We start from the raw sequence: 14470 nt of genomic DNA, 5'->3' as shown, positions 1-14470 counted from the left end.
ATTAATACTATTTGCTATTAATTTAGTCAAACTTAAACTACTTTGATTGGTACGAATTCTATAATTATTTTTTTTTTTGACGGAGGGAGTAGTACGGAGGAGATGAACGGCGCCGGTGTGATGCATGGCATGACGCGCAGCTACATGGAGCGTGCATGCGTCTCGTCTAGGGTTTTCCCCCTCCTGCTCTGCTACTAGCTAGATAGCTTTTGCAAATGCAATGCATTTCAATATCGACGATGACTTGACAGTAGGAAACGCTGACAGTCCATATATAGATGCATGCATGAGCTAGGCCAGCTCGCTGGGATAAAAAGGTGTCGTCAGCAAAAGGCCCTTTCCGTGTTAAGTTACTAACATAATCCCGTATTCCCGTACGTGCTTTGCTGATCAGATAAAAGACCCGCTGGCCCAGCATCGGTTGATGATAGAGATACTCGCTCCAAGATAAAAAGACGAGAGAGATATGAATTTAGCAAGATAGATAGATAGATATAGCATCTCTCTCGTCTTTGTTGATCAGAAAGCTCTCCGGCCGGCTAGCCTACCTAGGCGCCTAGCTCTGCGTATCTCGCTCGTTCAGCTACTAGGAAAAGATATTTCGTTGGGTTGGACGCAAAAGGGGGCGAGGAAAAGTGATTAATCATGCACAAAAGTAGAAGCAGAATATATATAGAACTACTACTCTGTAGCTGGCTACAAAATAACTTATTATGTAGCCACTTTGAGTTACGATAATTACTATATTAATTTATGAGATTATAGTAACTCCTTACTAAGTGGTTTACTATAACGTTATGGTAAATATCCTCATGTGTTATAGTAACTCAACTATCGTAAATATGTATTGACATTATCGTAAATTAGTATATAAAATTATCGTAAATAGAGGTGACTACAGAATAACTTATTTTATAGCCATATATATATATATATAAGCAATTCGCTAGCAAGATCGCCAGCCTCATGGTTGTATCCAGCACAATGATCGAATCAGCTGTTGTTTTCGGTCGCACCTTAGACACCACACTGAGTTTGTGACGACTGACGACTTGCATTTATGTTGTACTCCTATATGCAACAGTGAGGCAAGACCAGCTCGGTTTTGGTTATGTTCCTTGTAGAGGAACCTGTCCATCTAAGTTTTACTCCCTCCATTCAAAGAAAATGCAATTCTCATTTTCTGACGAGCTGAGTTAAATAAATCCAAGTTTGACTAAATTTATAGAAAAAATGTACTATATTTATGATGATAAATAAGTATCATTTGATTTCTTTTTGCGGACATTGTAGTAATATGTATTTCATTTGATTGATTATACAATATATTTTAATAGTATACTTATTCACTAATATAAGTATTGATATTACTTTCTATAAACTTGGTCAAATTTAATAAAGTTTGACTTATCCCAAACCTACCATCACATTCTTTTTGGGACGGAAGAAGTAAATCTTCGACTTGACATGTATATATCTAATTATTGTTTTAGGGGTAGCCAGTAGGTGGCGTGAACATTAACAATGAGCCGGTTACATTGGCTTTTATCAATCTCAATATATATATCAGCCTAGTCGTCTCTCATATGTGCATAATGATATGCGTGTGTGTATATGCATTTGTTTCCTTAAAAAACAATAAGGCAAGAAAATAGCACCGTACCATTTATGTTCTTTTTGCTGTTTTTTTTTTGTATTTCACAATATTTGAGAAAGATGCGACTTTGAAAAAAAAATCCAATTATGCAGCTTCCATAGAACAAGTATGTGGCTTTGAGATAAAACAGATGGATCAACTCAACAAATTTTAACAGCGTTGGTTCTACCTAAATACAAAGATGTGCAAACCTTTTATGTGTTCGAGAAAAAAAAAACTGCGTTGGTTCTAGGACATCCTGTAAAAACCAAGAGGTGCAAGAAGTTAAGATTACATTTGGATCGGCGATTGGGTCTTGTAAGAAACAGTGTCTACATTTTTCAGTTTGGTCATCATCACCATCGTTCCCTCGTTCTGCATGCAGTCTCTCTCTCTCTCTACTACAGCAATACAGCTGCATCGATGGATCACTTAATTAACAATGCGGCGAATCGAAACTTAATTTGCACATATATGTGTAATTACAACCTTAAATACCGTGCTGTAGTATTAGTATCTACTATACGTAGTACTAAGTACTCATGATAGACGATCATATCATCATCAGTAAGTACGCCGGCCCCGTAATCTACCAACAAATTAAGAGACCGGCCTGACAGAAACAGTATGAAATGAAACAGCAACATGCATGCATGTGTATTGACGACAACCGTCATACAAGAACAGTTACTACAAGTAGGTTTTCATTTTCAGAAATTAAAATTTATCGGAGGTCACAGATAAAGAGGATAAACATGATATATTGGAAATATCGGACCAAATTCAAATAAAATTTAATTTGAATTTAAGTAAATTTAAACAAAATTTGTACAAAAAAGATAGACATTTCTTTATCGGCACCTACGGATAAAGAGGATATATCGAAAATATTAGGAGATTTCGGCCGATATTGGAAACCTACAACAGTAGTTTGCTGCTAGTATTGAACGATCCGCTCGGATTTACATACCCAGCTGGAGAAATAATATTATTACTGCTCCTTCCTGCTGCAAATCCGAGAAAGCCTGAAGGATTATTGCTGCCGCTGCCGCTGCTGTAATAGCTGTATTGCTGCGACCTGCTTGCTGTGCTGCTGCTGGTGCTCGTGCTGTTGTTGCTGGTGTTGGTGGTGCCTAGGGTTTCCATCGCCTGGACATGAGACTTGAGGAACTTGAGGTAGCTGGCCGCCTCGTCCAGCATGGAAGCCGTGTCCATCTTGCTGCCCCCGGGGACCAGTTTCTGCAGCACGCGCAGGCGCTCGCTCACGCGCTCCCGCCGCAGCCGCGCGGCCACCGTCTGCGGGTCGCTCGAGATGCGCACGTTCTTCCGCCGGGGCTTCTCCGCGGCCGCCGAGGCGATCACCTCGGAGCCCAGGTTCACGGGCCGCATCGCCGCCGCGCGGTAGATCATCTCCTTCACCTGCGCCATCGCCTCCATGTCCGGCTCGTACCCGGCGCTGGGATCGCGCGCGACATGGCCGCCGCCGAAGCTGATGCTCGTCGTCGCTGCAGCACGCCGCTTCGCGCCGCCGCCGGCGGGCCGCGGGAACGCCGCCGGTGGCGGTGCGGTTGTTGTTGTTGCGATGGCGGTCGACGCCGGGTACTCATCGCTCACGATGACCTTCCTCTTGACGTGGTGGTGCGCCGCCTGATGGGTCTGGGAGTGGGATGACGCGTGGGAAAACGTTAACGGCGGCGGTGGCGCCGTGGTGGTTGGTGACATGATGGACGTCGGCGACACCACCTCGGCGTCGTGGCCGCCGCCTCTGCTGTAGTTGTTCGACTCCCCAGAGGATATGTTTCCGCCGGTGGTGCCGCTGTAGCTGGAGAGCATGGCGCCGCCGTTGGACACCGCCCCGCCGTCGCCGAGCTCCCTGGTGAACGCGAGCGCCGCGTCGAGTAGGCCAGCGTCGAAGACATCCCCGGTCCCCGCGCTCAAGAACGCGAGCGGGTCATCGTGGTCCATACCCGCGCCGCCTTCAATGGCACCCGCATTCGAGCTGACCTGGCACGCTCCGGCGTCGCTGCCGCCGCTGCCGCCAATAAGGGCGGCCCCGTCGCACTGGAGCTGCCCAAAGCACACCCCAAGGAAGGCCTCGTCCATGTCGAACCGGCCGCATCCAGCAGCCTGGCGCGAGAAGTATTCGTCAACATGGTGGCCGGCGCCTGCCCAGCCAAAGGTAGCGTCCATCGCCGCCGCCGCCGCCGCCGCCGCCGCCGAAGAAGCTGAAACGACTGGCGCAGGGATTCTGGGAGGACGCTACGACGACTGTACACTGCACAAAAGAGGAAGCTTCGAGCGTTAGACGAGTTCTTGGCCATACGTACGTATGTACGAAAGGAAGACTGCTACGATCCATCTACATCGAAGAGGGAATCCAAATCGAGTTGTGGAATGAACGTCAACAAACAGCTACACGGTCATGGCATTGATGGACGGACAAGGACGGGGGGAAGGAGATGTCTCGAATGAACCTCATAATTACAACTGTATATGTATTCTTTTCCACACCAAACCATGAGACTGGAGTAAATATCTATGTAGATGTAGCTCATCAAGAACTCCACATACAAGAACAAGATCTAGCTCATGATGCATATGTGAGAACAAGGTCTTCTTCTTTTACATATATATTAACCGAAAGATTTTTACTGCTATATATAGTTAAATTCTTCAGCCGCGCCGCGACCGGGAGCGAGGTGACTGATGATTAAGCCGGGATGTTTGGATTCGGATGCATGAAATCACGTGTGCTAATTATGGAGTACAAGTAAACAGGACTTGTGTGTGTTCATACCTTCCCTATCAATCGCGACCGATTGATGATTGATGGCTAAAACGATGGGACAACAGCACACCCCGCTTAATTCGCTTCTTGGCCGACGACGGAGCGCACCGTCACGCGGCTTCCAACAGCCGCCCTTGGACGGTGCGGTGGCGCTGAGCCGCCGACGGCCGGTGTAGAGATGAGCGAGATGAGCTCGCCCGGACGAACAACCGGCGAGGCGAGTAAAGAAGAGAGTATATATCTGTGTCCAACGACATTGGTTATGAGTTAGCTAGTATGCTGGAATACTACTCTAGTACCACCACATACACAGAGAGTGCAAATACACACACACACACACACACACACAGTCCTAACGAGGAGGCGTGTGCAGTAGGTATAGTACCTGCAGCAGCAGTGTCTTTGCTCAGCTGATGAGCTACTGCTAACTGATTGACCAATCAATCAGCAACGGGATGGAGCGGCCGGCGGCCTGGCTTCGCGGAAGCGCTGGCTCTCGCTGTTCGAGTTAGCTTATGCGAGAGCGGACAGCGGGAGGGGGAGGAGAAAGAGGAGATAGGCCGGGGTGGAGACAAGACACAGCACCGATCATGCATATGTGTGTGGGATATATGGTCCTCCTGTTGATGGCTGCATATGGGCTGCTTCTTTTATAGATGCCTAGCTCTATGCCTGTTTCGGTATTTCCTCCTCCTCCTCTCTCTCTCCTTGCCTACTTATTAACTGTCTCTCTATTTTCTTTTGGGAAAAAAAATCTTCCTTGAGAAAAAGATGGTGCGGCACTGTGTTCGGTTGGGGAAGATGAGTAGATGACGCTGAGTGGGCGGCACATGAACATCATGCATCCATCTACAGCTGACGCGCTCTCATAAATACTTGCCCAAGATCTGTAGTCCTCTTTTGTGTATCTATCTATCTATCTATCTATCCATCGATATACGCCACTGTTACGTGTTACACGTGTCCAGTGTTAGCTAGATTCTGCTAACACAAAGAATGTTCACTTTTCATTTTGTTCTCTAAATCAGAACCGCATCGTCGTGAAGAACTAGATTGACAATAATAGTACGTTCAGAAAATGTTGACAGTAGTAGCTAGCGTATCCGCGTATGTATGTGCTCCGAAGTTCGCGAGTAGAATACAAAGTAGTAGCAGATTTTTCACGGATCGAAAAGGTTTCTACAGCTTTCTCTGCTGGTCTGGCTCCGATCTGGGGCTCTGCAAGCTTTGTTCGCCTTTGGCACCGCAGCAGGCAGAAGAGGGGAAAAAAGATTGACGGCTGCCACGCCCCTCCCTGCCCGCTTCAGGGTGCAGTAACTTTCTGTGGACGCTCTCCCTCGCTTTTTTGCCCATTTTTGAGAGGAACAAGGCCAGTGAGCAGCAGGTATCGACCTGTACTCACTTCACAATTTCACATGCATGCATGTTTGCATTTGGTTGCATTGCATGGCGCAGTGCTAGGTCGTGCCCCTGCAGCCTCCTGCTGCTGAGGCATCACAGGGAGGCAAAGTTTGTAGCTTTGTGTTCCTGGACGTGCACGCATGATTCCCTTGCTGCCCGACGTATGACTCTGATGACCATGCATGCATAGGGCTGTAATGATGATATATTCACTGCGCCCGGTAGAAGGTAGCAACAAAGCAACAAAGTTTTACTGAAAAAATAGCGGACTGATCAACAGCCGTCAGTCGGTGAAACCTTTCTTCAGAGTACTCAGATTTCCTCTCAGAGTGCAGAGCAAGAGGACAGAGGAAGCTACAGCAGGTTGCTGACGATGATTAACGATGAAGTGGATATATATGCTAATTGAATTTCCTTAAAACTGCATTTTTTTCATGGTTTATTATTGCTGCACATATATATTAGTCTGTTTCCCCCCTTCAATAATTCAAATAAGATAGGAGACCACGCCAAATCTGCGAGTGTTGATGGGAGATCAGGACCACATTGACGATGATAGGAAACCAATTTTACAAGGCTAGCCAGACTTCATTAATTAGAGAAATTGTTTACTGCGCTGCCGGCCTTAGCATTATTGAACGACGCGTTGCTTGATCAATTCCAAGTATATATATTGATGATGCAGCATAGTGCAGAAGGTTTTGTCGTCTAGGCCGCCGGTGCTGCTGCAGCTCCTCAACAGTCAGCACCGGCGGCCCTGTTTCGGTCCCTGTTTACGTGTATTTTGTTGATTTTTTCTTTCTTTCCCACCTAATGGAGACGTTTGCTATATAGTTTGGATCATGCCAGTAATTAATGAGATTCTTTTTTGAGAAACCACTAATGAGCCACCTACGTCTGCTACGTGTGACAGACAAGATGGTGGTATATAGCCCTCAGCCCACAGTAAAGCATAGAGGGACAAACTAGTGCTAGCCTGGTTATAGATTTTATGCACATGCATGGTGCTAGGCTCTCATATCAGGGCAAAGCTACTCTAATTTATGTATGAAAGGAAAAATACACTTGGGAAAGTAAAAAAATTCAAGTAGTGCTGAGTATGCTGACATGATCGATCTGCATCTTGTTTTTTAGGGAGTTGTCTGCTATATGATAAGGTGGGGAGAACATGTGGATATGTATAGTCCATGGGAATGTCCTAAGAAAGTAACATTGTTTAAGGGCAAGTAACTCAACTTGCTCCAAGCATATATACATTTGTAATGGAGTTCTAATGTACGTACTGTCTTAATTATTTGGTTGGGAGGCACATGACTAGTAGCTTTGTCTTCATCTGGCTAAGCGTACCATCCATTCTTTTCGTGGGAACTTAGACGTTGAAGACAAAGTGCAGATAGAACCACTTTAAATATGTGCTTGTAATCATCAAATGACACGCATAGATAGAAGTATTTCAATTCTGTGATTAGACCTTTCATAGTATCCGTGATGCTTATCTTGTTTTTATTTCCGTAACTCCATATATACTACAAATCTTTATTTGCTGTACATTTATTTAATCATCAATGTGCAATCAGGTTCTTATAATTAATAATACACCAGCCAGTGTGTACACACATTATTATATATATATATATATATATATATATATATATATATATATATATATATATATATATATATATATATATATATATATATATATATATATAGGGAGAGGCTATTCAGTAGCCGGCTACAAAATAAGTTATTCTGTAGCCACCTCCATTTACTATAATTTTATATACTAATTTACCATAATGTCAATACATATTTACGATAGTTGGGTTACTATAACACATGAGGATATTTACCATAACGTTATATTAAACCACTTAGTAAGGAGTTACTGTAAATCTCGTAAATTAACATAGTAATTATCGTAACTCAAAGTGGCTACAGAATAAGTTATTCTACAGCCAGCTATAGGATAGTAGTTCTATATATATATATATATATATATATATATATATATATATATATATATATATATATATATATATATATATATATACACACACACACACACACACACACAGCCCCCAGTGAGCAGTGCCCTCCTCACATGGACTGCTGCTCGAAACTCTGAGCACACGCCAGCTCTAACGAGCAAATGCAAGCATTGTCGTCTACCAGGCGTACTGTAGATTTTATATATAAAAGAGTTGCAAAGAAAAGTGAAAGACGAAAGAGTCATTTTCCAAAGGCAAAGAAATTCAGTGCCGAGCAGTGAGAGTTGGTTAAATATTCTCTCCATCCCCTGAATAAAGCCGACGTGAGCAAATCGCATTTGTCGTAACTAACAAAGATGTAGGTCCAACCACCTGTGTGCTCTCTCTCTCGCCATCGATCGGCTGCGCCATTTTTGTTTAAATTCCTGCAAGTTGCCACTCCGCCAGCGTCGTCGAGGGGCTGCGTCATTGCATACTCTACCACGGCTCTGCGTGCTGGCCTCGATCATCTGGAGCGGAAGGCCGGAGGTGCCCGATCGATCTATCGAAGCCCTCTCATCATCAATTCATCATCTGCTTCTGCTTCTGCTAGAAAACAACGCAACAGTTTCCTCCGGCTCGGCGCAGAAAGTGAAAGTAGCCGCGCCCGGGATTGGGAAAACGGCCAAGGCACGTAGGCGCGCCCGAGCTACCCGGTTTTGAGATTTCGTCATCGGCATTGGTTGCATAAAAACCCACAGTTTCGAGGAGGGGCGTACGTGAGGACGTTTAACCCCACGGCAAACCGGCCGGGATGACGACGGCCATGGCCGAGCAGCTGGTAAGGTAGCTACGCGCATATATACATGCTCTGATGACGTTTCTGTTTTGCTGCATGCTAGGGGGGGCGGCCCACAGTCCGTACTAAAATGTAACGATTTTTTTTTTGTTATAGTTTTGTTATATATAAGTCAAACTTTTTAGATAATAGATTTTCATTAATCTGGCCTCTGTATCCATGGAGGATATACACGGCCAAAACAATACAAAAGCACTTAGACTCACACCTCAACAAAGAGAAGAATACACAACCAAAAAAGGAAAAAAAGGAAAACTACGACCTCTGCTTCCCGACGTTCTCTCCCAAAATGGCTAGATTCGACGAGTAAAAGTCGGCAAGTCGCCGCCGCCCCTAGTTCGCCATCGCTGCGAACCTCTGTGGGTGCCATCTTCATCAGCTTCAAGTGAGATGACGCCATGTGTCGCCGGTTAGCTCACCTTCACCCGTCGTTATCCAGTCGGAAGAACTAGCCGATCAGACGCCAGCCGACTTATGCGCAAGAGCTCCTACTTGGCGCACCAGTGCAGCTATCGGTGTTTTTACCATCGGCAATGATCTAAGTTGTTATGTGTGCATATTTATTATTAGCGTGTAGATTAATATGTGCATAGCTGAAAGGTACTTCGGTATTTATATTCTCTTTTGATTAAGGCCTTATTTAAATCCAGGGTGTAAAGTTTTGGGATGTCACATCGGGTGTCATATGGGGGTATCGAACGGAATGTTCGGATAATAGTAAAAAATAAATTACAGAATCCGTCAGCAATCTGCTTGACGAATTTATTAAGCCTAATTAATCTATCATTAGCATATGTGTTACTGTAGGACCACGTTGTCAAATCATGGACTAATTAGGCTTAAAAGATTCGTCTCGTAAATTAGTCGCAAACTGTGCAATTATTTATTTTTTAGTCTATATTTAATACTCCATGCATGTGTCTAAACATTTGATGGGATAGGAAGTAAACTTTAGGGGAAAAAACTAAAGCATGGCTAATTTCCCAATCGTACAAACGAAAACAACCGTCCATGTCGGCAACAGGGCCTGGAGTTATGGCGTGTGTTGACATTACATGTTCCGTATGTCGTCGATCCCGGAACTGAGGTATATATATTTCTACAAGTTTCTAACAGAATTTGACTTCGACCTGAACAAGAATAGTCCAAGGTAATAAGGATCCCAATGATAATCACTTCATCAGTTATGTTTTCTGGGACGACTTTTGATAGCTGCGCGCAATGTAAGGGATTTTTATAATAGATTTTGATAGTAGTTTTACTTTTTCTAAAAAAAGTTTTTAAATACACTGATTTCTACTAATTCCCTTAGTCCCTTTTCCTTTAAAAAAAAGAAAAAACGAACATTTTTCAAAATGAATTCTACCATAGGCTCAGCTTCCACCTAGCTAGTAGCTCGCTATGTAGGACGAAATGAGTACTACTGTAAATCTCTTATTTAGGCCATCAGGCCCTCGAACAGAACCACCATCTTAATTAAAGAATACTCAGATCAACTGCTGGATCGATGCATATATAGGTTAACGGCTAACTTGTTAAATTTATATTCGTACTAGATTTGTCTCTTGTGTTGGACCCACTTTGTCAGACACACAAGTTAGATAGATGCATCATGACCCCTCACATGGGCAGGGCCTTGCGGTTCGTACTTGGCAGTACTAGATTTCTTCGTCTCGTGATGATGTTTCAAGACATCTTACAATGATTGGAGCTGATGAGCAAGGATCTTCGTTAGTTATGCCTTGATTTTTCTGTATTTTCCTGTTTTGTACGCATGTATAGGGTACGGTGTGGTTAGACTTGGACATGGTCAGGACGTTTACAACAGTACAAACACTGAGGCCTTGTTTAGATACCTACGTCAGAGTGGAAAGACTAAGGCCTTGTTTAAATGCATCAGAGTACAAAGATTAAGGCCTTGTTTGGATGCACTCGCATTCACCTCAATACATGCATGTGTTGAAGCGGATTATTAGAGTAAAAAATAGTTAGTTTTCCACCTCAATTCACTCCAATACATATAGATATTGATGGGGATACGAGTGTAGCCAAATTAGTCTAAGGTGTATGTACTCCATTTGAGTACAAACTGAAACTATTATATACAGTTGGATCTCGAGCTGTATCGGGAGTAGAGATTTGGTTTAATTAGATTCATTTGGAGTCCTAGCACCTGAAATCTTGTCTGGTTAGCCCAATAAAAATCTTTTATAAACCCAGATTATGAAATTTATTTACGAACTCGCTGGTACGGTTTTTTCCAAGACTATTATGATAATAAAGTTCTGTGCAATTAGTTCAAGAACGGCACTTGTGTGCCTACAAAATTACAGTTGTGATGTCTTTTCTATTTGATCTTCTTTTACTGGAACATCGTTGTATTTGACTGGGGTTCTTGTTTCTGTCCATAGAGAGTATTTCATCATCTCGTAAGTGATTGTATTGGAATTTATATGGCTGATGGCTCTTGTATTTACTCACAGCCTTTGCCACATCTATCATTTATCCATTTTTTGACTGGCCTATTTTATGTAGTCTGGCAGATAAAGGTTGCGTCTGGAAATTAAGATACTGATCGCGATCGATGGGTGGCAATTCAATTATGCGTTATCTTGGTCATTGCGCTATATTATATATATGATTCTGCTTCCCTGTTACATTGATGTTACACTGTTGCATAAATGTTACTACTCCGATGATCCACATTTGATTAGTGCGTGGTCAAGCCACGCTTCAATTTTTCATGGTGACAGTTGATTAGTACCCCGTATACGACAAGCAATATGTTGGCATCTGGAGGTCAGATCCTCCACAGTCACAGGCGCAGCAGCCGCGGCAGCAGCACGGTTGGAGATCCAGCAGATCCTCGTTTTTAATTGATCATCACCGCCGCCGGTGGATATCGCAGATGCAGACAAAGAAAGGCCTACTAATGTGTGCTGCTCATCACGCGCGGGAGCACATAATAACCCACATGATCGATCCCTGGTTGTAATTAATCGAGGCACTGCACGGCCGATCTCAAAGTTTCACTGCCCAACAGTGTGAAATCTGCACGGCACGCGCGCGGATATGGATGGACGGGTCGATGATCTGCCGATGAGCTCGACCCGCCGGTGCAAGCAACCAACGGCGGCGGGTAGACAGGGACGGCAAGCTAGCACGCGGCGGTGTTTGATCGTGTCCATCCTCGATCGGCGACTGGTTTTGGCGAAACCGGAGGCTGGCAGTGGCATGGCAGCTCAGACGACGACGACGGCGACCCGTCCAAGAACCGCGCGTATAGTAAGTGCGTACTCCCGCGCTACAGCTCCACCAGCCCAACCGATCCGCGGTCGCGACGGTTCAGGTATATATGCAGTGCACCCACCAGGGAGCTGAGCTGAGAGGCCTCGCATCTTGACACACGTCGCGCGATCTGTGGTGATGGGAGCGTCGGAAGAACAGTGACCCCCCAGATCCATCGAGCCGAGGCGGCTACGTGCGGTCGGTGAACAATGTGGACACATGTACTAGCTACGTACGCCATTACTATATTGTCTTAGCTCACCTAATAAGATTACGTGTTGATTAATGAAGGCAAGTACACTAATAATGCTATGATAGGCCGGTTCTCTAATTCCTCGTCCCAAGTCTCTGGCGTCGTCCACGCAGGTAGTACGTACAAAAAGAAATCGCCTAATCCATCGCCCTCGCTCGTTCCATTGGGGCCGGGCGGGAGGGAGTGGTTGTTTGGTGAGATCGCGTGGCGGCAGAGCGAGCGTGATGCCAAAGCTCACTCCTGTAATCGTGTCAAAGCAAGGTTGTTAAGGGAGCCTGTCACTTGTGCCAAATCTTTGCAACATGGTATTGTTTTGGCGGTGGAAACGCTGGGGAAGCAAGATATTCTCGATGACCGGTCTGAAAAATCATATGGAAATGATCGGGTTGTTGTTAATTGTCAGTCGCCAGTATCATATATATACGCGTGTGTGTTATTCTACACCAAGCTGTTATACTAAACAGAATTCAGTATTGTTCAGAAGTCGTGTTTCAGTATCGTTCAGTATTTTCGAGGTACTGGGTGGGTGTAGTACTTACTGATCCTGAACATGGTTTAGTATTACTTAGTATTTTTTTAGGTCAATTTTAACTTGTGGTGTAGAATAATATTATTATTCTACACCTAAGATAATATTCTACACCTAGAATATAGAATAGCATTGCCGTATATGCATTGTTCCCCAGAGAGTGCTGGAACCACTTGATTCCCAGCAGGAGCAGGTAGCCTGAATCGGTCATCCGTGCATTTCTGAGACGATCCGAGAATGCAACATGAGAGGGATATACTAATAAATTTGTTCTTCGTACTCGCCATCGACCTATCTACAATCGTGCTTGTTTTCTACCCTGCTCCGAAAAGGTTTGGGTTTGGCCTAACGAAAGTACAATCATTGCCCCTGTTCTCCAACCAGAACGAGTCGGTCCGGTTTTTTAAATCGGGTTACGTTAAAAAAAACATTTGAAAAATGGGTGTGTTTTATGGTGGTTCAGTGCACCATGCATGCGTGCAAATCCCCGCCATTTATGCTCGCTGATCCTGCGATCGCAACTCGTGCTAATTACTACTGTCACCATGCCGGTTCGGCTCGTTCGTCGCTCGCTCGGAGGCCAGCAGCTGCTGTCGCTGTCACGTACTTCGTTCTACGCATGGTCCCGGCCGGGCCGGACGCTGCTGCACACACGCACTCGCACGCACTCTCTCTCACTAGAAACAAGCTGGCTCAAGGCTAGCTCTAGGCTCTAGCTGCTAGTAACCGGAGTGTACTAGTACTATTGATAATAACCGTCTTGTGGAGACAAAAATCTTATCAGAATCGGGGATGATCGAATGGTGGTGGTGCAGTGATTGATAGGTACTACTACGCTGCATATGGTGGTGGTGGTGGACCACATCCACATCCAAGGAGGCGTTGCAAGCCAAGTCCAAGTGCGCTCTGCCGTGACCGTGACACATGCCGCCATACCACTCGGCGTCGGCGGACGCGCGCACGAACGTACCGTACCCAGCAGGCTTGGCGGCCTTGGCACGAACGCGGACACTCTGACGACGGACAGCAGAGAAACCCCGCTCGATCGGGGCCGGGCCTTCTTCGCCTTGGCAAGATCCCCGCCCGGGGAGGCAGATCTTATCTCACTCGGCCCGACACATCTCCCCGCTCCTGTAGCAAGCACGCAAGCTAGCTAGCTTAGCTAGGCTGGGCGAAGCGTACAGATCGATGGATCCATCCATCGGGATCGGGCACGGCAACACGGCCACGGCCAGTCTGCCCCAGTGCGCTGCGCCCCCATTTACTCGATCGGTATGGACGCACGCCCCCGTTGCCACGGCGCCCCCTGCCGATCGCGTGCCGGTGCCGTGTCCGCGCGCGGGAGGGCCGCGGGAGATGGGCGCCCGCGCACGGCGTGCGGCCGCGGTCGCCGCGCGTCACGTCCCTTTCCGGCTTCCCCCAACCAATTATGCCCGACCCGTCAGTTCAACGTACGCGCCTGCCGCCTTCCTCCCCCCATGGCTCCAAAACCGGACCCTGTGCATGCACGCAGCGCTGTCCCAACTCCCAAGCCCGGCCGGCGGGCTCAACGCTGCGCTGGCTGACTGGCTCCCGCCCGCGTCGCCGTCGCTCTCGCATGGAGTAGTCGCCGGCCGTCACCGTCGCCGTCGCGGGAATCCCGTTGCCGGCAGGGGGGCTTCTGCGCCACAGGTTTTGCCCATCGAAGCGGGCGCATCCATGCACTACCTTCTTCTTTTCATCTCTTGCCCCGATAACGATCGATCC

The 14470-nt window shown here is 46.0% G+C and overlaps 1 protein-coding gene across 1 annotated transcript; it reads right to left on the bottom strand.

The window, feature by feature from the left end:
* Positions 1 to 2506: 2506 nt before the first annotated feature.
* Positions 2507 to 5100, bottom strand: LOC136452827 (transcription factor LATE FLOWERING-like). Its single transcript, XM_066453418.1, has 3 exons — positions 4810 to 5100; positions 4434 to 4665; positions 2507 to 3911 (listed from the first exon to the last, which is right to left on the bottom strand). The coding sequence occupies exon 3, from the start codon at positions 3824 to 3826 to the stop codon at positions 2555 to 2557; it is 1272 nt and encodes a 423-aa protein (XP_066309515.1). The 5' UTR covers positions 3827 to 3911; positions 4434 to 4665; positions 4810 to 5100; the 3' UTR covers positions 2507 to 2554.
* Between the last annotated feature and the right edge of the window lie 9370 nt (positions 5101 to 14470).

This window comes from Miscanthus floridulus, chromosome 5 (assembly GCF_019320115.1).
Source record: "Miscanthus floridulus cultivar M001 chromosome 5, ASM1932011v1, whole genome shotgun sequence".
Classification (NCBI taxonomy): domain Eukaryota; kingdom Viridiplantae; phylum Streptophyta; class Magnoliopsida; order Poales; family Poaceae; genus Miscanthus; species Miscanthus floridulus.
This window is presented reverse-complemented; position numbering and strand designations above follow the sequence as displayed.

Excerpts from the sequence above, each read along its gene's own strand:
- LOC136452827 (XM_066453418.1), bottom strand. The coding sequence starts at position 3,826 with ATGGACGCTACCTTTGGCTGGGCAGGCGCCGGCCACCATGTTGACGAA.